Source organism: Artemia franciscana, chromosome 2 (assembly GCF_032884065.1).
Source record: "Artemia franciscana chromosome 2, ASM3288406v1, whole genome shotgun sequence".
NCBI classification, from domain to species: Eukaryota; Metazoa; Arthropoda; class Branchiopoda; order Anostraca; family Artemiidae; genus Artemia; species Artemia franciscana.
Window position 1 is genome coordinate 58,278,183 of NC_088864.1, and position 23,986 is coordinate 58,302,168.

Consider the following 23,986-nt stretch of genomic DNA (forward strand, 5'->3'; position numbering starts at 1 on the left):
TTTAACTTACGAAGGAGTGATAGGATCTTAATGAAATTTGAAGTTTGGAAGAATATCGTGTCTCAGAGCTCTTATTTTAAATCCCGATTGGATCCGGTGACATTGGGGGGAATTGAGGGGGGGCCTAAAATCTCGGAAAATGCTTAGAGCTGAGGGATCGGGATGAAACTTGGTGGGAAAAATAAGCACATGTCCTAGATACGTGATTGACATAACCGGAACGGATCCTCTCTCTTTGGGGGAGTTGGGGGGATGGTTAGTTCTGAAAAATTAGAAAAAATGAGGTATTTTTAACTTACGAAGGAGTGATCGGATCTCAATTAAATCTGATTTTTGGAAGAATATTGCATCTCAGAGCTGTCATTTTAAATCCTGACTGGATCCGGCGACATTGGGAGGAGCTGGGAGGGGGACCTAAGATCTTGAAAAACGCCTTGAGTGGAGGGATCGGGATGAACTTGGTGGTAAAAATAATCTTAAGTCCTAGATACGTGATTGAATTAACCGGAACGGATCCGCTCTCTTTGGGGGAGTTAGGGGAAGAGGGTTAATTCTAAAAAATTAAAAAAATGAGGTATTGTTAACTTACGAAGGAGTGATCGTATCTTAATGAAATTTAATGTTTAGAAGGATACCATGTCTCAGAGCTCTTATTTTAAATCCCGACCGGATCCGGTGAAGGAGAAGTTGGGGGGGGTGGAGCCTAAATCTTGGAAAACGCTTACAGTGGAGGGATCGGGATGAATCTTGGTGGGAAAAATAAGCACGAGTCCTAGATACGGGATTGACATAGCCAGAACGGATCTGCTCTCTTTGGGGGAGTTGGGGGGAGGGTTAGTTCCAAAAAATTAGAAAAAATGAGGTATTTTTGACTTACGAAAGAGTGATCTATCTCAATGAAATCTCATATTTAGAAGGACCTCGAAACTCAGATCTCTTATTTTAAATCCCGATCGGATCCAGTGTTATTAGGGGGGGAGGAATCTTGGAAAACGCTTAAAGTGGAGAGATCAGGATGAAACTTGGTGGAAAGAATAAGCACAGGTCTAAGATAGGTGACTGACATAACCGGACCGGATCTGCTCTCTTTGGTGGAGTTGGGGGGGGGAGTAATTCGGAAAAACTAGAAAAAATGAGGTATTTGTAACTTACGAACGCGTGATCAGATGTTAATGAGAGTCGATATCTAGAAGGATCTTGTGCTTTAGAACTCTCATTTTAAATCTCGATCAGATCCTTTGACATTGAAGGGAGATAGAGGGGGAAACCGAAATTCTTGGAAAACGTAAAAATCGAGGTATCTTACGAATGTTTGATCGGATCTTAATGAAACTTGATATATAGAAGAATCTTGTGTCTCAGATGCTGCATTTTCGATTTGAATCGGATCCGAGGACATAGAGGGTTGAAGGGGGGAAACAGAAATATTGGAAACCGGAAATCTTGGAAAACCCTTAAAGTGGAGAGATCGGGATGAAACTTGATGGGACGGATAAGCACAAGTTATAGATACGAGATTGACATAATTGGTACGGATCCGTTCTCTTTGAGGGAGCTGGGGATTGTTAATTTGGAAAAATTAGAAAAATTGAGGGTTTTTTAACTTAAGAACGGGTGACCGGATCTTAATGAAATTTGATATTTAGAAAGAACTCGTGTCTCAAAGCTCTTATTTCAAATCCCAACCAGATCTTTTGACATTGGGGAGAGTTGGAGGGGGAAACCGGAAATCTTGGGAAACCCTCATAAATGTCGCAGATACGTGATTGACGTAACCGGACTGGATCCGCTTTCTTTGGTGGAGTTAGGTGGTGGGGTTCAGTGCTTTGGCGAGTTTGGTGCTTCTGGACGTGCTAGGAGGATGAAAATTAGTAGGCGTGTCAGGGAGCTGCACAAATTGACTTGATAAAGTCGTTTTCCTTGATTCGATCATCTGGGGGGCTGCAGGGAGAGGAAAAATTAGAAAAATTGAGGTATTTTTAACTTACGAGTAGGTGATCGGATCTTAATGAATTTTGATATTTAGAAGGACCTCGTGACTCAGAGCTCTTATTTTAGATCCCAACCCGCATTAAGCCTCTGATTTTCCTTTTGAAGCAAGCTATTGATTCTTAGAATTTTGCTAGAGCTCATAACATATGAGCTCTTGGCTCTTGGCTCTTCCGACCTCGTCACAAGTGCCATATGAGCTCTTAGCTCTTGTTCCGAATCTAGAAGCTCCATAAGAATATTTTTCTGCTGTAAACTTACGTTGGAATCACCAAACGCCACATTACGGAATCACAGTACGTTGGAAGCCGTTGCGTGAAGTAAACATAGGCATTGAACTTTTACTGGTACCATCAATGACAGATTTACATAATTCACCCGACACAGCCTTTAGTGCTGCTAAGTTACTGGCGAACTTTGCTTTTTTAACTGGTGGTTTGCGTTTAAAATATCGATTATCTTTATTTGACTCATTCACTATTTACAAAGAAAACGAGTGAATTCATTCATTGTAATCCTTACAGACTTGAGTACTAAGAATCTAGGACGGGATGCGCGTCATCTTAGTTTGATCTTATATACGATAAAATTTTGTGATTTGTTTACTAAAGGATAAATAAAGACATTTTCATAAAAGATGGTTTATGCTTGAAGTGGTCGCAGGGAGCAAACTGAGGGCTTACTAGGCAAATAAAGTCTTGGGGGCAACTGCCCCCACCCTATTGTGTCAAGTAAATTTTATTGCCTGTCATTAATTTTTATCCTTGTTTGACTGACTTTTTGTGTTATATATTGTATTTTCTGTTACCTTTTTTAGGTTTGCTCTATATTAGGAATAACAGAAGAAGAACTAGAAGAAAGTGTTCTTACTTCAAATACAAAACATATACAAAGTTTCAAATGCAAACAAAGGCTTCTGCATGTTTTTTCTGGTAATTTGTTGTTGATTTTAATTTTTTCGCTGCAATTTATTCTTCTTTGTTGTATTTTTCTCTTTCTTTTTCTTATTCTTTATTCTCAAATTGCACGCAAAATCTATTCAAACAAAAATATAAAATTCAACATAAACAAAGCGTGACCTATCCAGGTAAAAAATTCAACTTTTGCCAAATTCACCCAAGGAAACTCAAACAGCACAAAATCCACTCAAAACAACTCTAAACAGGTTAGGTTACCTAACCTAGGTAACCTAACCTAACCTAACCCAGGAGTGTCTTCTGAAACAACAGTGCGAGTGTTTTCTGAAACTTGGATCAAGGAGAATTTTTACTGCAAGGGATGATTTAAAAGTAAAACAATGTTCAACTTACAATTTGAAATTGTCTTGAGGGTCTTTGGGTCAGTCTTATGAAAGGAAAGCTCCCTATTCCCAGCATACACGTATGTTTTAAAATGAGCCAGTTCGGAACGCAAAGTTGTACATTTTTTTCAAGACTCTGTAAAGTCAATCTTGTAAGCGTTGGTTTTTTATAATAGGGGGCACTTAACCATGTGATCTCCACGTCTATCAGGGACCAAACTTTGCCCAGATCATCTAACCAACTAATACAAAAAATTTAAACGAGTGGAGTACAAATGAGAAAAGAATTAACAAAAAAAAAGAACAAACTTGAGATCATGAAAAGGTGGTAATTGACTTATGTTGATATCTGACAGCATTTTGCAATAAATTGCATAACTTTTTCCAATAAATTATGCAATAAATTGCATAATTTGTACAGAGCAATAAATGGGCAGTCAATTGCGTAACTTGTACAGAGCAATAAATGGGCAATAAATTGCATAACTTGTACAGAGCAATAAATGGACAATAAATGACATAATTTTTACAGAGCAATAAACGGGCAGTAAATTGCATAACCATATAAAGGGGGATAGAACACAACCCTGCTTAACTCCTGATTTAATGCAAAACCAGTTGCTAACCTCATTTCCTACCTTAACCGCAGCAGTATATATATATATATATATATATATATATATATATATATATATATATATATATATAACCGCAGCATATATATAATACATATATATATATATATATATATATATATATATATATATATATATATATATATATATATATATATATATATATATAACCGCAGCATATATATAATACATATATATATATATATATATATAAAAATAAGTTGTCTGTGTGTGGATCTGTGTGTGGATCAGGTGACGTCATGTTTGTCCGCATATGACGTCTGAATTATTTCACACTAATACAAAAGAAGAAAAAAACTAAAAAAGGTAAAAACTACAAAAAAAACTAAAAAGAAAAAAAACTAAAAAAGCTAAAAAACTAAAAAAAACTAAAAAAAGGTAAAAATCAAATAACTAAAAAAAAACTGAAAAAAATAAAAAAAGGCAAAAACTACAAAAAAAATAAAAACTAATAAAAAAACTAAAAAAGCTAAAAAACTAAAAAAAAACTAAAAAAAACTAAAAAAAGGTAAAAAACTAAAAAAAACTAAAAACTAAAAAAGAAAAAAACTAAAAAAAAGGAAAAAACTGAAAAATAAAAGAGAAAAAGAAAACTAAAAAAATATGAATAAATATATATAAAAATAAGTTGTTTGTGGGTTATGTCTGTCTGTCTGTCTGTCGAGTGACGTCGTGTTTGTCCGCATATGACGTCTGAATTATTTCACACTAATACAAAAGAAGAAAAAAAACTAAAAAAGGTAAAAACTACAAAAAAAACTAAAAAGAAAAAAAACTAAAAAGGCTAAAAAACTAAAAAAAAACTAAAAAAAGGTAAAAAACTAAAAACTAAAAAAAAACTGAAAAAACTAAAAAAAGGCAAAAACTAAAAAAAAACTAAAAACTAATAAAAAAACTAAAAAAGCTAAAAAACTAAAAAAACTAAAAAAACTAAAAAAAAGGTAAAAAACAAAAAAAAACTAAAAACTAAAAAAGAAAAAACTAAAAAAAGGAAAAAACTGAAAAATAAGAGAAAAAGAAAACTAAAAAAATATTAATAAATATAAAAAATATAAATATAAATATAATATAAATTAGCAATCAACAAAGCACCGAGACACAAATGACGACCGGGACACAGGGAGTATAAATGACGACCAGGACATAAGTAAAAAAAAAAAAAAACTAAAAAAATGGTAAAAACTACAAAAAAACTAAAAACTAATAAAAAAACTAAAAAATCTAAAAATCTAAATAAACTAAAAAAGAAAAAAAAGAAAAAAGGAAAAAAATAAAGGAGAAAAACAAAACTAAAAAACGAATGTATATACAGACCGGGACACCGGGATACAAATGACGACCGGGACAGAGGGAATATAAATGACGACCGGGACACAGGGACACAACTACAATGGGGACGCCGGGGGGCACAGGGGGATATAAATGACGACCGGGACACCGAGACACAAGGAATATAAATGACGCCCGGGACACTCAAAGAGAAATCACAGACTGGAACACCGGGACACAAATGACGACCGGGACACAGGGAATATAAATGACGACCGGGACACAGGGACATAACTACAAAGGGGACGCCGGGGTGCACAGGGGGATATATAAATGACGATGGCGACTCAGGGAATGGTCGATTAGCAATCACCATCAACAAAGCTCAAGGGCAATCATTAGAATCATGAGGTATAGATCTGAATACGGATTGTTTTCCCATGGACCATTATATGTTGCATGTTCAAGAGTCGGTAAACCTGACAATCTATTTATATGCACAGACAATGGGACAGCAAAGAATGTTGTATATTCGCAAGTTTTACGTAGTTAAAAACATATATATATATATATATATATATATATATATATATATATATATATATATATATATATATATATATATATATATATATATATATATTCACAGGTGGGACATAGGGACACCACTACAATGGCGCGTAACTAATATGGCACGTAACGACTTACGCGCGCGGGGGGGCTTGGGGGGGGGGGCGCGAAGCGCCCCCACCAACTAGGTGTTGGGGTGGTGCGAAGCGCCACCCCAACAGCTAGTATATATATATATATATATATATATATATATATATATATATATATATATATATACAATATATATATATATATATATACAATTATTGACGTGTTAGTGTTGGATTGAAAACCGTGACGAACGAAGGAACGAAACTGAATTCGTGTCGTATATGTCGTGCTGCTACTGGTTGAACTTTATGTACTGGTTCAGCTACTTGTCGCGGGAGCCCTTGACGCGGAGGGAGATACTCAAGGGGGACGATTTCACTAAGCCGCGGATTTGACAAAATACTGACACCAAACTTAAAGCATAATTCATACCAGCGTGCCGAAAGAACTGTGAGGGAAAATTGGTTTAGAATAAGGAACTGTTGTAGATTTAGAAACTACCAGAAGAGCTTGGTATTGGATCCTTTCCAGGCGATTTTTTTGGTCCAAAGTCAGGCCGTAATGCCAAACGGACAAAAATATTCTACCAGCGGTCGGATAGACGTAAGGAAAATACGCAATAAGTGAGAGATAGTGAGGGGGATCCTATGGTCGCAATAGGCGGTCCTGTATTGTAAGTAAAATTCACAATGAAAAATAAAAGAATAAATATAACGAATGTTAGAAAATTAACTCTTCAAAATATCTGAAGAAAAAAGGATTCAGAGGGGAAGCATATAACAAATTAAATACAAGCAACTAAACAAGAACGGAGCGGTACATTTCATAGCCCCTAATAATATGCCAATTTTTGCAATTGTTTTTGACCGTTTTAGCTAAAATATTTTAAATGCTTTTCAGAAATAACTACTCATGGCTGTTACTCTTTTCAGGGCGACATAATAAGTTTTTTTTTTTTTTTTTTTTTTTTTTTTTTTTTTTTTTTTTTTTTTTTTTTTTTTTACTAATTTCCAAGTGCAGTATTACTTCAGTAAGATGGACTTTTTCAAGTACGCGACTTCAAAACATTCATGAACGAAATTCATAAGGTTCTAGATTATAATTACTGGGAGTAATATTTAGGAGAGTCAATTTGTAGCATATACGTATAATATTAGGAGGAGTCTCTTTGACCATGGTGGTCTGGTTCTTTCTTTTTCACCTAAAACGACATTTAGCTGGACTTATAATATTTAAGAGAGTCAAAATAAAAGAATAATGTTAATGTCTTGATTAATATGAGTTGATTTTTTTTTATTACGAATATCCAAGTGCAGTATCAAACAGTTCGTGGTAACGAACTGTAGTAAGGAGTGACCCGGCTCAATAGTAAACGAAACTCTAAAAAACGGAACTTCGATGCTAAAAGATATATCAAAAGAATCGGATTCTTATGCTGATTTTAAATATATAAGTTTCATCAAATTTAATCTTTGTCATCAAACGTTACGAGCCTGAGAAAATTTGCCTTATTTTGGAAAATAGGGGGAAACACCCCCTAAAATTCATAGGATCTTAACGAAAATCACACCATCGCATTCAGCGTATCAGAGAACCCTATAGAAAAAATTTTAAGGTCCATTCTACAAAAATGTGGAATTTCGTATTTTTTGCCAGAAGACAGATCACGGGTGCGTGTTTATTTGTTTTTTTGTTTGTTTTTTGTTTTTTTTTCCCGGGGGTCATCGTATTGACCAAGTGGTCCTAGAGTGTTGCAAGAGGGCTCATTCTAACGGAAATGAAAAGTTCTAGTGCCCTTTTTAAGTGACCAAAAAATTGGAGAGCACCTAGGCCCCCTCCCACGCTCATTTTTTCCCAAAGTCAACAGATCAAAATTTTGAGATGGCGATTTTGTTCCACATAGTCGAAAACCATAATAACTATGTCTTTGGGGATGACTTACTCCCTCACAGTCCCTGGGGGAGGGGCTGCAAGTTACAAACTTTGACCAATGTTTACATACAGTAATGGTTATTGGGAAGTGTACAGACGTTTTCAGGTTGTTGTTTTTTTGGGGGGGGATTGGAGGGGAGGGGGCTACGTGGGAGGATCTTTCCTTGGAGGAATGTGCCATGGGGGAAGTGAAATTCAATGAAGGGGGCGCAGGATTTTCTAGTGTTATTATAAAAAAACAATGAAAAAATAAATATGAAAAAGTTTTTTCAACTGAAAGTAGGGAGCAGCAGTAAAACTTAAAACAAACAGAGATTTTTACGCATAATGAGGGGGTTTTCTCCTCCTAAATACTTCACTCTTTATGCTAAAGTATTTTTAGTAATTTCAACTATTGATTCTACGGCCTTTCTGATTCAGGGGTCATTCTTAAAGAATTGGGACAAAACTTAAGATTTAGTGTGAAGAGCAAGGTATTAACGAGGGGACAAACCCCCTCATATATATATATATATATATATATATATATATATATATATATATATATATATATATATATATATATATATATATATATATATATATATATATATATATATATAATCAAAAATATAAGAATATAAAAGTTTGTTACGTAAGTTAATTTTTAAGTTACGTATATTTTTTACTAATAAAAACGTTTGTTAAAAATTAAAAGTTCTAGTTGCCTGTTTAAGTAACCGAAAAATTGGAGGGCAACTAGGCCTCCTTCCCCACCCCTTATTTCTCAAAATCGTCTGATCAAAACTAAGAGAAGGCCATTTAGCCAAAAAAGGATTAATATGCGAATTTCATTTTAATAATTTATGTGAGGAGAGCCAAATTCAAACATGCATTAATTCAAAAACGTTCAGAAATTAAATAAGAAAAAACTAGTTTTTTTAACTGAAAGTAAGGAGCGACATTAAAACTTACAACGAACAGAAATTACTCCCTATATGAAATGGGTTGTCCCCTCCGCAATCCCTCGCTCTTTACGCTAAAGTTTGACTCTTTGCCACAATTCTACTTTTTAAAACAATTAAAAACTTTAGCGTAAAGAGCGAGGGATTGCAGAAGGGACAACCCATTTCATATAGCGAGTAATTTCTGTTCGTTTAAGTTTTAATGTCGCTCCTTACTTTCAGTTAAAAAAAACTAGTTTTTTTTATTTAATTACTCCAGTAAGACGGACTTCTTGAAGTACAGGACTTCAAAATACTTATGAATGAAATTCATAAGGTTCTAGATTCTAATTAATGGGAGTAATATTTAGGAGAGTCAATTTGTAGTATATACGTATAATATTAGGAGGAGTCTGTTTGACCATGGTGACTTGGTTCTGTCTCTTTCATCTAAAACGACATTTAGCTGGACTTATATATCTGACCAAGGATATGAATGAATGAATGAATGAATGGTTTATTTTTAAATGATTTATTACAAGCAAAAATGGCCAAATTTATGTTCTCATCAAATAAACTTAAAGATTAAGAATAACACGGTAAACAGCTGCATAATGTCTTACCGTACACTCAACAAATGTCATACCGTATGCTCAACATACACTCGACAAATATCATACCGTACACCCAACAGTCTGTTATTCAGGTAAAATCGTTTAACTGCAAAATTTTATTGTTGTATTATTAAAAGAAATTTGAAAAAAAGTTGAAATAAAAAAGAAAATCAGATCACCAAGATATTTTAATTTTATTAAAATTAAAATAAAAATGAATAAAATAAAAAGAAAATTAAACTAAAGAGAAGTGGCTTGTTAATTCCCACTACTTGCTTGTATTGCACCACTTGATAGCTGAGAATAAAAAATATATTGTATGCTTGTTATGAGTAGACATCGCAAGGTGACGAACAGGACTTTTCTTCGTGCAATTTCTGAATTTCGGTAGTTGGTAGAAATGTAAGATGGGGGAAAAATACGAGAAAGCCGAGGGTTAGAAAGTGCGTTATGCACAAACTTGCTGCACAGAATATCTCTCTCCTCTCAACCAGAATTGTTTGTTTGAGCTTTTAAAGGAGAAAGAAGCAATGGAGCTTGCCTTGATCAATATTATTCTTAAAGCCCTTTTTTTGTATTGCCTCTGGTTTTTCGGTTTGTGTTTTGTTAGAGTCGCCAAGCTTGGTGAGCATACTCCACATATTCTAAATCAGATTGGATAATTGATACGAAAAGTCTGAGGAGGTGTTTTGTGGGGGAGATAACTTTTTTCAAAAATGGAGGATAGAAAGCAAACGGCTAACATGGAGAGTGATTTTGTAAACGTCCGGCTACCAGCTTAAATCAGAACTGATAATTGCTCATAAAAGCTTTGTTTGTGTAATCTGAACTTCTTGGTGAATTGACTGTAGGAATGAGTTTCGTGGTAAAGTGTGGGGTTAGAACTGATTTTAGCTTGACGTGTATGCAAACATCACTGTCAAGCTACTTTCTCATTGGATCATTTTGAGGGTTTTTTTTTCTTACGCGTGAACTATCTGAACAAAGATATCTAGCTAGACAGGCGTGCGAATGCAGCTTAAATAAATCATTGGCTTTATTAATTGTGTAATTACCCATCAATGCCTTCCCTTTTTATGTTGTTGGTTAACTAAACTCTCTATTCGTTTTTCATTTTTTAGTTCTATCTGTTTTATATTTCGTGTGTATTTCCTTAATTTTTTTTTTTTGTTTTCGAAGTTGTTATCATTATCAGATTGTATATTGGCACTACAAAGCAGTATTACTGAGTGCTTATCGTTTTGGGTGAAAATAAATGAATAAATGCTGGGTACCTGTATGATATAATCCTTGCCTAATATTCTTCTAATATGTCTCTCTGACGCTCAATCCTTATGAAAAATACAAAAGTAAGATAAAAATATAATACTTTTAGAAAAAAATTGGGCTATATATTTGCACATAATGGGGGGAGGGGGGTAAAGTATAGTGGGTCTGCAGGCCTAATTTCATAGGTACAATTATTCTGCATAATATGCAGTAAGAATTATTTTTTAACTTTGTAATCTCCAAATACATTACCTTACCCCTTAGCCCCCAATATGCAAATATATAACCAAAAATTATATATTTTTTCTTTTATTCTGTCACTTCTCTTTGTCTTGTCTCACGCTAAGCTGAAAGAAACTAGCGTAAAAAACCGGTTCTATAATGCATCAATAGATGAACTACTTAAATGGTAGGGGGTTTATTATACAAGTACCGCAAAAACCTGTTTGAAGGTGGTAGGCAAATTCTACCATATAGAGTAGAGAGCTGAAGGGGATATTAAATTATATCTGATTGTGTTCTTTTTCTCTCCAACTTTAACTGCCCCATGCTTTACAAACTTCTGTGATTCGAATTTCAAATAGTTTTGATTCTCGGCTTTGGCTTAGATTGATTTATGAGAAGATTCGATCAAGTCCAAAGACACTTGCTGGCCTCTTTTTATTTCTAGACCTGTGTTTATTTTTGATATTTTAAATTACTTTATATCTAATTTTCTATTTTGCATAGTCAGACTAATTCATGAAATTTAACAGAAACGTAGGATATTGTAACAGTTTGAATGGAATATTAAGAGCAATTGTAGCCCATTGTTATGGAAGGGCTCTATGCTTGCCTTCTCCCTAAAGACATGATCATAGTGGTTGCTCGATTGAATTGATGGTCATAAAGTTTTCGAAGAGAAATCGATTGGAAATTGTGGGTTCCACTGTTTTTCTTTTTTCTTAGTATTTGGAAGTAATTGGAGGCTAACAAGGCCGACCGTCCCTTGTCAGTTTGGCCTGCGGTATCCTCGTGGCTAATCTTTACACGAGATTTAAGATGAAACAATTTAAAATATGACAAAATAATGTACTGGAAGCAAACTACTTAAAAACGTTCCGAAGACGACGTTAAATAGAATAGAAATTAAATCCAGAAAAATAAGTGTTCTGTAGACGAAAGGAATGAATGACATTAACACTGAAAACGCAATGCTGAACACTTCACGAACGCTGAACTTCAATGCTTCTTGGGCGAACTCTCTAACACAAGAGCAGTGCGATAAAAATATAATTGTGGAACAACATTTCTAGAGCTGTTGTCCAATGTCATTGTCATGGTAAAAAAAAAATATAAGTCGATTTAGGAAATCAACAATGATACTTTGGGTTTTCTGTATGGTATGCTCTACTTACTTTTGTGATTTAGTTTATCTGTATGGCTATTAGGAATAAATAGATAAATCGATAGATATTTTATTGCAAAGCGAAAGCCTCTTTGGGCCATGGCAAAAAAAGAAAAACAAACACTTGTGCACAAAATTATAACACATCATAGTAACATACATAACGATAAAACGCATAGTGCGTAGCAATAACAATTAAATAACATAATAATCACAAAAACAAAACAAACATAATAGGATACATAATAAATATTAGATATTTTAAGTATTTAATGCTCTAAAGCCACAAGGACCATGGCTACAAAAAATAACAAACAAAAATTAGCTTACACACATACAAAATTGTTTTCAGTACAAATGCGTCCCATCTGATGCCTTACGTTTAGTACAAATGCTTAACTTCTTGATGCCTTACGTTTTCCTGATTTTCACTCATGTTTATTTTTTCTTAGTTAACTGCCGTGAAGAAGAAATAACCAGAAATAATTAACTAATTTTATATGCTTTTTGTCTATAAAAATTCAAGTATTAACAATCTTTTGATTCTCAAAGACAACTGCATCGTCAGAGCAGTGTTGTCAGATCTCTGGTTTGAAGGATCAAAGCCGTAAAACTGAAAATAGACCCATTTGAAAGACTCATTGCATCTCTCTGAAAAATCTCTTGCCACTCTCAAATCTGGCTACTCTCTGCTTGAGAGTGGCCAGATTTGCTGAATTTCTTGATACCTTACGTTTTGCTGATTTTTCCATGTTTCGTTTTTCATACTTTAGTACCTGCTGCAACCAAAAACTCCCTATCTACATAGTCTTTTTCAGAAATAATTGAATAGCCAATTTCTCGGAGTTTTTTAGATGTAAATGGCTGTTTGAGTTTCCATTTAACCAGTTCAAAGTATCAGATGTCGTTTTAACTGTCTTTGGTGCTTTAAGTGATACTTTTGTTTTTAAAGCATTATAGTAAAGAGTAAATGTTGGAAAATTTGAGTTTTTTCATTAAAATAATAGTTAAACTTCTGTCGTTTTAAGGTTTTAGCGTGGGTTTTTACTTTAGCGGGAAAAACGCTTTTTTTTAATCTAGTTTTCGATAAAGGATTGGTGTTTGTATGATATACCCACTCCCTAATATTCATTTAATATGTTTCTCTGACGTCAATCCTAATTAAATATGCCAAAGTATGATAAAACATATACTTTAGAAGCAAATGTGGGCTATATATTTGCACTTTATGGGGGGAGGCTGACTAAAGTATAGTGGGTGTGCATGCCTCATGTTTTAGGTACAGTTATTCTGCATATTATTTAGTAAGAATTGTTTTCTAACTTTACACTTTCCAAATACTTTATCCCCACTCCCATATCTAATGTGCAAATATATAGCCCAAATTGTATATTTTTCATCTATTCTGTCACTTCTCTTTGTCTTGTCTCGCGCTAAGCTGAAAGAAACTAACGAAAAAAAACGTAAATTGTCATTGAATGAACAACTAGAGCGGTAGTGGGTTTATCATGCAAGTACCAAAGGATGTAACACTTCTATTACCTTTTATGATTTGAATTTTTTTTTCAATGTCTTGTTATATCTTCATTACTTTTAGAAACTTAATTGGAATCAAAACTAAATGGATAACATTCAAAGCTGTATAGATACAAGGAATTGTGATATTTACTTAATTTTTTATTCATATGTTTTATTCGTTTGACCTGGGCTCTCAAAGCTAATTTTACGTGCTCTGTAACTTAAAATAATTTTTAGAGGCGGCTCGTGTAGAAGAATTTAAAAAGACTTGTGACAACCCTCAGCAAGCCTCCCTTGCTACACTTGGAAAACTTATGAATGAAAGTCATGCCTCCTGTCGTGACCTCTACGAATGTAGTCACCCGGAACTTGATAAACTAGTCAACCTTGTGGCCCCAATGGCGTATGGAGTACGCCTTACTGGAGCTGGGTATGATCAAATTAATTAAATTTATGGTTTTTTGTACATAAATTTTCCATAGGTCCTTTTTAAAACTTGTACTTGTTGGTGTCTTGTTTTTTACGAAGAGCAAACTACCCCAAAGTTGTTCCAGTCCCAGTTTGTCTGAGCATGATGAAATTTTTGGCCAGGTATTAGGCCAAAAGTACTCCTTCATCCGTATAATGTTCTTGCAATTTTAGCCTTCTATTACTCGCCTAGCCAAAATATTGTTGTGAAACGCAGTTATCCAGCAATCGCAGACTAATGCTGATCTTGTTATTTCTAAATATCCAACTGTTGGAATTTTTTTTTAATAGATGACGCCAATAACCTTATGATGAATTCAATTCGCTCTCCTCTTCAAGTTAAGCAAATGGCTTGAATACCAACTGCTAGGGGAAACACCTCTGTGGATCCCATCAAAACTACTATGAATAATTTTTACTGTCCCCCTCAGTTTTGTCCCCGTTTTGTGGGAATTATTACCTTTTCTTCCTCTTGTCCCTTTCTTCAAATTTTAAGTATTCTTTTCTCAATAACGTATGGCTCTTATCGTCCTCTTTTAAAATTCGGACCTTCTCTCTTGGAATGTGACTGGATACTGAAGATTGGTCTGATAGCCTATGTACAATTTACAAAGTCTTAATAAAAAAAGTTGTTCCTTCCTTAAAAATCTAATTAATAAGAATCTTAATTTCTCCCCCCCCCCCAAAAAAAAAAACGATTTAAAGACTGTTTCAATGATTAATCCTTGATCTTTCCAGAAATTGTAAAATGGATGAAGCTACTAAACTAAGAAAAACACTTATAAGAGAAATTCGTGAATCTGCCTGATCTTAATACAAAAGTAAGGTTGAATAATTGCTTACTCATAAACCAAACAAATAGTATTTTGGCGTATAAAAGGTGTTTTGCAGGAGTCTATACCATCTTGCCTTCAACCTGCCTTAATCTTCTGAAGTTACTGCCAATAATCTTAAAAGATTATTCGCTTCCATCGTCCAAATCCTCCTGGCATTGCCTTCTCAATAACCGACGGATGATGTTTTCCCTCGAATACCCGAACCTTCTTAGTAAATTCTCAGTGGGCAGTCGAAAGCCAGGTTGCATTGTGCTATTCAAGGTCATTAGCAGTTAGCATAAAGAGGGAGACTGATGGCGAATAATGCCTAACTCAAATATATGAAGGATGTAAGTTTACCTTTCTGCTAGAATCGCGAAAAATACGTTGAAATAACCAATACAGCTTATATATTGACGTGATAATAATAAGATTATTATACCTCCGATAAAATTACTTTATGAGGGAGGGGATTGGTTTAGCTGGTAATTCAATATTGAGTTATAGTAGGTTAAATTTGGGTATACGCACCTTATTTTTTGGTGGGGAGACGGGGTATCCTTAATATAGATAGTGCCTTACCTGTTGGTATTTTTGAGACATATGCATTTTTCAAAGACGAGTTGCACCTTCAAAATCTAAAACAAGAATGATGGGAAAGCTCGTTCAAGACCGCAATTTTATACCCCCCGGGAAAAATAAAAAATTACTCGGTTCTTGCTTGAAGAAAATGAACCAGTAGAGGATCACGTGATGCTCCTGTTTCCTGAAAATAACGGGGCACCTTTTGTTTACCATACTACTAGAATAACAAACTTTTGTTCCTAGAAAAATCAATCGACGTCTAAACTCTGTAACGGTTCTGCTCATAGAAAATGGTGGAAAATCCTCTGTTTGCAGACAGAAAAAGGCTATGTGTGTTTGTGAAGTATGAAAATATTGGGTGATGATTACTGGGGACCATTTCCTTACTTGAGTGGGGAAGGGGAACCTGAAGGTTTTTTCCTGCATCTCGTAGGTTTTGAAACAACCAAAGAAAAAAAAATACTCTGTTATGTAACATTTGAATGAGAAAATAAGCCCTATTACGTAACAATAAAAAAAAATCCTGAAGTAAAGAAGTCCTAACACTCGAAAGTTTGTTTAAACAACCAAAGAAAAAACACGTTCTATTATGTAACAAGCTCCTGCATCTTGAAGAAAACATTCCCTATTACGTAACGTACAGGTGTACTATTACGTTACACTTGCGCTATAGTATTGTGTAAGACCCAGATGCATGTAATAACGTTCTTAGGGGCTAGTAGTCCCAATTTTACACTTTCTATGGCTCTGTTTAAAATTGTTGAGGGGATACTACTATTGTGCCCATATCGCTCTTTACTTAGACAGTGCTATTGCGCTGCCTATGACATCTTTGTCTGAGATCGGAAGAAGATTTAGAAAATTGAAAAAAATAAGTGTTTACTCTTTGGATACCCCATCTCTTCTTATCAGCGCTTTTGGTGGCTTCCTTTCAAAGTCTTTGTTGTTCTTTTCCAACGGGATTACCGAGTCTGGGTAATTCCCGCACATATGGAAACAGGGTTTCATTCTCCCTTTAGAATGAAAGACAGAAAGCCTGGCATGAAGGTATTTTTTTACTTCTTTCATTTCTATATTCTCTTAACTATAAGAAAGATTTCATGAAAAATCCTACCTCTTACTAACCTGGGGCAATTCTGGAGCTTTAGATCTACATCTGCTTCCTATTAGGTTGTTCTTGTCGACTCAATTGAGAAAATTGTCGAAAAGCCTAATTGCTGGCTAACTTTGATCTCTCAAAAAGCATTTGACCTACTTAACCATAATATATTAATTAAGAAAGTTATCAATGAATTCAATAATATCTCTCTCCTGGTGCAATGGGTCAACTCCTTCTCATCAAATACATCATATCTATTAAAATATTCGAATCCTTATTCCAGACTCCTCCCTGTCTGCAATGGAGTACCAAAAGATATTCTTCTAAGTTCCCTTCTTTTTTCAGTTGTGATTAACAGCCTTACTAAGGAATTTCCTTACAGATGAAAATTTGTGGATGACCTAGCGGTTGTTGAGACCTACTATAGGAATTGAACAAGTTACCGTATGAGCAACTTCAATGACACTATAGACGATGCTTAGGACTTAGACATGAGAGTAAACCCCTCTAAACCCATGATAAAGCTAGTATATTCCCTTAAAACCTTGTAGCGTTTTCTTAACCCTATCCCCTCAGAAATCGTTATGCCCTTCTTTAAAATACTTAGGGTTACAATTTCTCATAATTTAAAGTGGGCGTCTGTTAAAGATATTATCCATAGAGCTAATGCATCTATCTTCGTTCTTTGCCTCCTAAATAAATTTAGTGTTCCCCTTCCCCTTATTTAAGGATTCGTAGTCCCCCTCTCCACCCACATCTTGAATATCCTTTTCTAATTTTCTACCCTGACACCCAAAATAAGTATGACGGCACTAAACTCTCAAGGTTCAAACCGGTGGTGCTGATCTCTGTTTCAGGGCCCTTCAGCCAGGAAGTGCAATAGAGACCTCCGGACCAGCCATCTGTGCTTTCGTAAACTCTCCTCCTTAGTTTCCCCAGATTTCTCCAGGTAACCATTTGGAGCTGGGTCGACTCTGGCTGAGCTTTCACAGTCACGCCGCTGATCCCCGTCCTAAACCAAATAACCGCCCACGCCAGGAATCGAGCCTGTGCCCCTCGGATAAAGGATTCCCTACCCAGCGCGCCAACTGCTTAGCAAGAACTGCTCTGAGAATCTATGGCTCCACACTCTCTTCTTCTAAAAAAGCCAGGTTGGGAACATTTGGACGTAGAAGATGTTTCGCCTCTGTTTTGCAATAACAAGCCATCGCACAGAAAGTGTTTTCTCTAAAAGACATTGCCCATCCAGATTCTGCCCGCCCCATTTCTTAATCTGCTAACTGTGAACCTGTTCCTTGTTTGACCCCCATTTGTTAGTTTACCTCCTGGTAGGAAAAAATCTTTGTTCCCTTCAACAGAGAACCAATATTAAAAAAATATCCCGCTAGTTTTCCTCTTTTATTATTTGGTATTGGTTCTGCCAAAGTTATATATTTGTTCGCTTGTTTTGTCCCCCTCTTAACTTTTTTATATGTCCTTTTAAAAGAGTTTTTGTTAATCTAGCCTATAGGCTATAATAGTTAATTCTTATGTAGTTTTACTAGTTTTTTCCTTTTGACTTACTCTGGACATTTTGAAGTTTCATTGTTTTAACTAACGAATGATTTTTCATTCTGATATTGTTGTTTTGGTGTCGTTTGCCAGATTTTTCGTTTTTTATGTTTTTTTGTGTTTTCTGCTTGTATAATTATTTATGAAATTAGACTTAGGCTTTACGTGGCTTCTGATAGTAATTAAATGATCAAGAAAAGGTTTTTTTCAACTGAAGTAATTAACAACATTGAAATTGAAAACGAGCAGAAATAATTACGTATATGATGGTGGGTTGCCCCTCTTCAACTCCTCGTTCTTCACGTTAAAAGTTTTAGTACTTCGAGAAAAATCTTCGTATTGTTCTAATTAAACAATCCTTGTGTTTCAGGAGTCTTTCATGAAGAATTGGGATAAAATTCAAACTTCAGTATAAAGAGCGAGGTTTTGAAAAGAGGGCAACCCCCCCCCCTCATATACATAATTATTCCTGTTCATATTGAGTTTCAATGTTGCTCCCTACTTTTAGTTGAAAAAAAAATCTTTTTTAAAATTTAATTTCTTATCATTTTCGAAATAAGGCCAGGAAATCAGGCTTGACCTCCACGGAAAAATCCCTCCTCTCCACAGAAAGATCCTCTAGACAATTCAATCCCTGCAAAAAATTACCCCGCACAATTACCATTAACACCTTTACGCGTAAAATTGAGTCATCAAACAGAAAGTAAGGCAAATAAAAAGAATTTCTTTCGTATTGGAATTCGGGCAAAGTCCCCCAGTGTAGATTTCCTCTGAAAAGCTAACCCCATAGAAACTTCCCTGCCCATGTAAAATTGTCCCCGTGGAAAATCTCCTCAGCAGAAAATTCATCCCCTTCCCATCCGAAAAATACATGTATACTTTTATTAACAAATACTATACGTAAACAATGGGCAAATTTCGTACCTTAAAACCCTTTACCCTGGAGCTGAGGGCGGGTGGGGTCATATTTTATCTAAATTTATAGTCATTAGATCTTTAAACTATGCTGAACAAAATGACTACCTCGGGTTTCGATCAAAAGATTTTTAGGGAAAGGGGGCGTGGAAGAGGGTGTAATTGCCCTCCAATCGCCGCGTCACTCCTTACTTACAGTTCTTTACCACTCTCTGTTGGTTTTTTCGAATTAAATATCTCATCTTATTTCATCATCTTTTCTGCTGTCGAGCTATGTCAAAACCAAGTAGCTGTCATGAACGACCTCACGCACATCGATCGTTTAATCAAAACAAAGTCAATGCATGAATCACCAGGGCAATTTCCATTCTAGGATGACTAGGAATTGTCATCCTAGGTGGATGAATAGGCCACCTCACAAAGATGCGGGTAATGTGGTGGAGAAACTTGGCCAATAACCACCTCGACTTTAAAGAAGTTGGGTGTAACTCAAATCGCAGAACTACGTAAGAATGAGGGTTTCTTTTGGAATCGAACGCTAGCTCATAATCTATGAAACTGAGGACCAAAGGTGTTTGATAACTCAGGCACTTCTCAATTATTAACCTAAGAGTGGAAATTTGGTTGAAACATCCTCTACTCTTTCTAAAACCTTATTGTTCTTCTCTTAAAACTTTGTCTTCAGCATCTCTCAGCCTAAAAAGTATCATATTACTAAGTAATTTGCTACCTTCAGAGACCATACTAATGTCTTGATAATTACCACACTCACTTTTATTACCTTTCTTATGCAGTGGTTTGATTAAGGTTTTTCTAAAATCGTTAGGTACTTCCCCTTTTTCAAAAATCGTATTCATAATCTTCAGTTCTTATTTCTAGCCTCAGAGCCGCCATATTTAAGAAATTCATTTACCACACTATCAGTACCTGGAGCCTTATTATTTTTAATACTTTCTGTACTATCGCTAATTCTTCCCCACAAAAGACATCTTCCTTCACATCCAAGGTATCACAAAGTTTTTCGTTTTCCTCTATATCTTTCCTGCAACTCTAACTCGGTTTAGCACTTTCTCAAAATATTCTGCCTATCTCTCTTTAACCCTTTCCTTGTCACTAATTGTGGCCCCGTTCCTATCTTTAACTGGGAAAAGTCCAGATTGAATACTCCCTGTCAATTTATTAACATACCAGTACAGTATTTTACTATTATGCCGTCTAGCTACATCTTCCAGATCCTCGGCAATTCTATCCCTGGCCTTTACTTCACTTAAAACTTTCTGCACTTTCTTTACATTTCTTTTGTTCTCATATGATCTATCACTCAGATCATTTTTTCATAGACCCCTTCTTCTCTAAACATAAAGCTTTTTCACTAATATTCCTAGCTGTGGTGTTAACTTTCTTCCCCAAGACACCATCAGCAACTTCACAAATGTTTTCCTAAGGTTATTCCATTCGTCTTCCACATTGTCAAATTTTAAACTCTCCAGTTTAGTGTTCAACTGTTCCTTGAAAGTTTCTTTCATATTCTCATGCTGGAGTCCACCACCATAATTCTCTGAAAGTTTCAACTTGATACTTAAATCGATTCTTGAGATACGCTATTTTGACAATGTGCATGCACATAGTTTCTATTTCCTCCCAATACTGTAAATGGAGTAGTGTGATAGCAGTAGTGATGGTAGCTGTAGTAGTATTGATAGCATGCAAATATTGCCTTTTTGATCATCTCCCTTATCACTTCCTGAATTTTCCAACTCAGGTATTCCTGTGTTGTACTCTTTTGACAATCCGTATACACATAACGTATTTTGATTTAGTTTAACACTTTCCTCAACATTCTCTGAAAGGCTCACCAGGACACCCTTCGTCTTCTTGTAAAGTAAAATTCAAACTTGCATACCTTTATCAATAATATATATTGTGTCAAAACAATGAACGAATTGCCCAACTTATAGCTTTTGTCCTGAGGACTGTGATCCCCAATAATAGACCTTTCAACAATGCTGAACAAAATAGCTTTCTTAAATTTTCGATCGGAAATGTTTTTGGGAATTATAGGTTTTGGGAGGGGCTGGCGTCCCTCCATTCATTTTTGACTCTTAAAAACGGCATTACAACTTCCGACTTCCAATCAAAGTTGCTCCATCCTATCTAGAGTTATTCAACTACCCGTTCCATAAAAACCGTATATGCCCTGGGCATGACTTACAACCCTTGCCCGTAGGCTCTGGGGGATTGTGTCCACCCTAAAGACATTGTTAAATGGTTTTTGGACTATTGGTAACAAAATGGCTATCTCACGATTTCAGTTGAATGTGTTTTTGGAAATGAGGATGTCTATGAGGGAGCATAGTTGCTCTCCATCATGTCTGACTTTTAAAGGGAGCTAGAACTATGCATTTCCAATTAAATGGGCCTCTTCTAAAATTCACATGATCATCTCGTCCATAAAACCTTACATTACCGTCGGGAATATCTTACAACGCTTATCCCTTGACTCTGGGGGATTCTGTCCACCCCAAAGACCTTATTGTATGATCTTTGGACTATGTTTGAACAAATTCATATTTTAACATTTTTATCGAATGCATCTGTGGAAAATTAAACTTAGGGGGATGTGGTGACTGCCCCTGATTCCTTTGACTCTTGAAAAGGGAACCAGGACATATGATTTCCAATCAAATGAGCCCCCTCTTGAGTTTATATGACCACACTTTCGATAAAAACCTTATATGCCCTCGGGCGCATAACTTGTAACCTTACGCTGAGGGCTCTTAGGAGGAGTGTGTCATCCTCAAAGACATAATTTCTAGACTTTCAACTACGATGAAGAAAATGACTATCTAAAAATTTTGATTTTTAGATGTGATTTGGAAATTGATGGGCGTGGGAGGGGGGGGGGCTTGGTGCCCTTCAATAAATGTTGGCTATTAAAAAGGTTGTTTCAATTTCCAGTCGAATGAGCGTTTTCTGAAGTTTCTACGACAACGAATGACTATCTCCAACTTTCTATCAGATGTAGTTTAGGAAAATACGAGGTCTGGGGGGAATATCCGCCCTCCAATCACTTTGAATCTTAGAAAGGGTACTAAAACTTCTGATTACCAATTCAGTGAATGATCACCCCTACTATAAAACCTGATATGCCCCCAGGGCACAACTTACCACCCTTGTCTGAGGGTGGTGGGGGGGGGGGTCATTCTCAAAGACATATTTTTTAGACCTTTTAACTTCGCTGAACAAAATGGCTATCCTAAAATTTTGATTGGATGTGTTTGGGGAAATGGTGGGCGCGTGAGGGGGGTTAGTTCCCGTCAAATCACTATTGACTATTAAAAAAGGCAATAGCCCCTTCAATTTCCAATTGAATGAGCCTTTTTTGAAGTTTCTGCAACAACAAATGACCATCTCAAAATTTCTATAAGCTGTATTTTGGGAAAATACGATATACGTGTTGGTATCCACCCTCCGATCACTCTGAATCTTTAAAAAGGCCTTAGAACTTCTGATAGATCTGATCCAATGAGCCTCCTCCGAAATTTATATGATCACACTTTCTATATAAACCTTACACGCACCCAGGACATAACTTATAGCCCTTGCACTAAGGGCTGGGGGGGGGGGGTGTCATCCTCAAAGACATAATTTCTGGGTCTCTCAGCTGTGTTGAATAAAACGGCTATCTCAAATTGTTAATTGGATGTATTTGAGGAAATACTGGCCGTAGGAGGGATGTTAGTAGCCCTCCAATCGCTTTCCACTATTAAAAAGGGCGCTATCCCTTTCAATTTCCATTCGGATGAGCCCTTTTTGAAGTTTCCTCAACAACCCCTTCCATACGAAGTTCCCTGGTCTAAAACAAATATATATATATATATATATATATATATATATATATATATATATATATATATATATATATATATATATATATATATATATATATATATATATATATAATACATTGTGCCCACATCGCTCATTACTTGGTTAGTGCTATTGCGCTAGCTATGATAGGGATTTATAATCGTAAAACAATTTTCATTATTTTGAATCATTTAACCACCACAGACCAAAATTTCCAGAGATGTGTTTCTGTGGATATCATATCAGAATGTTTATCCTCTTTCATGGATCGCCTTGTTTTTTCTCTTCATTTATTCTTTTAAAAAATGAGAAGTTTGCGCCACAATTTCACACTTTTTCTTCGAGTTTCTAAATCCATTGTGTGGAGTTGGGGGATCCCCTAGTTCGTAACGTCTCTGTTGCTGATGGCACTTGCTTAGCGAGTGTTCCATAAAACGTTGCTGGAGGATTCAGTATCAATCTATGGGACCTCGGTCTGCTCCCCATATACTGAAGACCTGCTGGTTTTAAGCTGCAACCTTACTTCTCTGCAAGAAAATATTGACCGCCTGACAACTGGTTACAAAAGTATCTGTGTAAGGGCCAACGCGCTAAAGACGGAGTTTGTGAAATTTTGTCCCTCGGGAAGCAAATAGCAAAGTAGTGGTCCTATATGTGTGACGGTTGGACAAACGAAAATTTTCCCCGAAAAGCCTATGAAGTACCTGGGAATAACATACGGTCATGATATCAGAAGTTTTTGTTTACTAATAATTGAAAAAATAACCTACAGTATTCGCTCAAAGCTACGGGAAACTTGTCTCTCGAAAATTTAGCTTGAACAGAAAGATTACTACAAAGCTTTACGCTGCGGTTGCTCTCCCTCACCTGCTTTACGCATGGCCACTATAGGACTCCGGTCTGTATACTGCAAATACCTCAAGTTTTTGCTTCAATACCCGCTCTACAAAAGAAACATGTTCGTTTTAAAATCTCAAAATACGGTGGACCCAATTGTCGTTGTGCTGTCTACTGAAATAAGTGCAGAAAAAGGGCGTCGGAAACATTGTTCGAGTTTTTGCCTCTACATCTGATCAACAAGTGCAAATGAAGAAGTTTGCTAGTTTATTATGCTGCTGAGTGTTCTTGTTTTTCCTTTTCTTCTTTTTATTATTCTGCTTTCT

The 23,986-nt window shown here is 35.6% G+C and overlaps 1 protein-coding gene across 3 annotated transcripts in view; it reads left to right on the top strand.

Moving 5' to 3' along the window:
• LOC136043841 (N-acetylgalactosamine kinase-like) overlaps positions 1–23,986 on the top strand; it is a 74,652-nt gene that overhangs the window by 47,731 nt on the left and 2,935 nt on the right. For all 3 annotated transcript variants that reach the window (XM_065728780.1, XM_065728778.1, XM_065728779.1), the window contains exons 7-8: positions 2,807–2,921; positions 13,758–13,950. In XM_065728780.1, the coding sequence (XP_065584852.1) occupies positions 2,807–2,921; positions 13,758–13,950 (308 nt within the window). The remainder of the gene's footprint in view (positions 1–2,806; positions 2,922–13,757; positions 13,951–23,986) is intronic.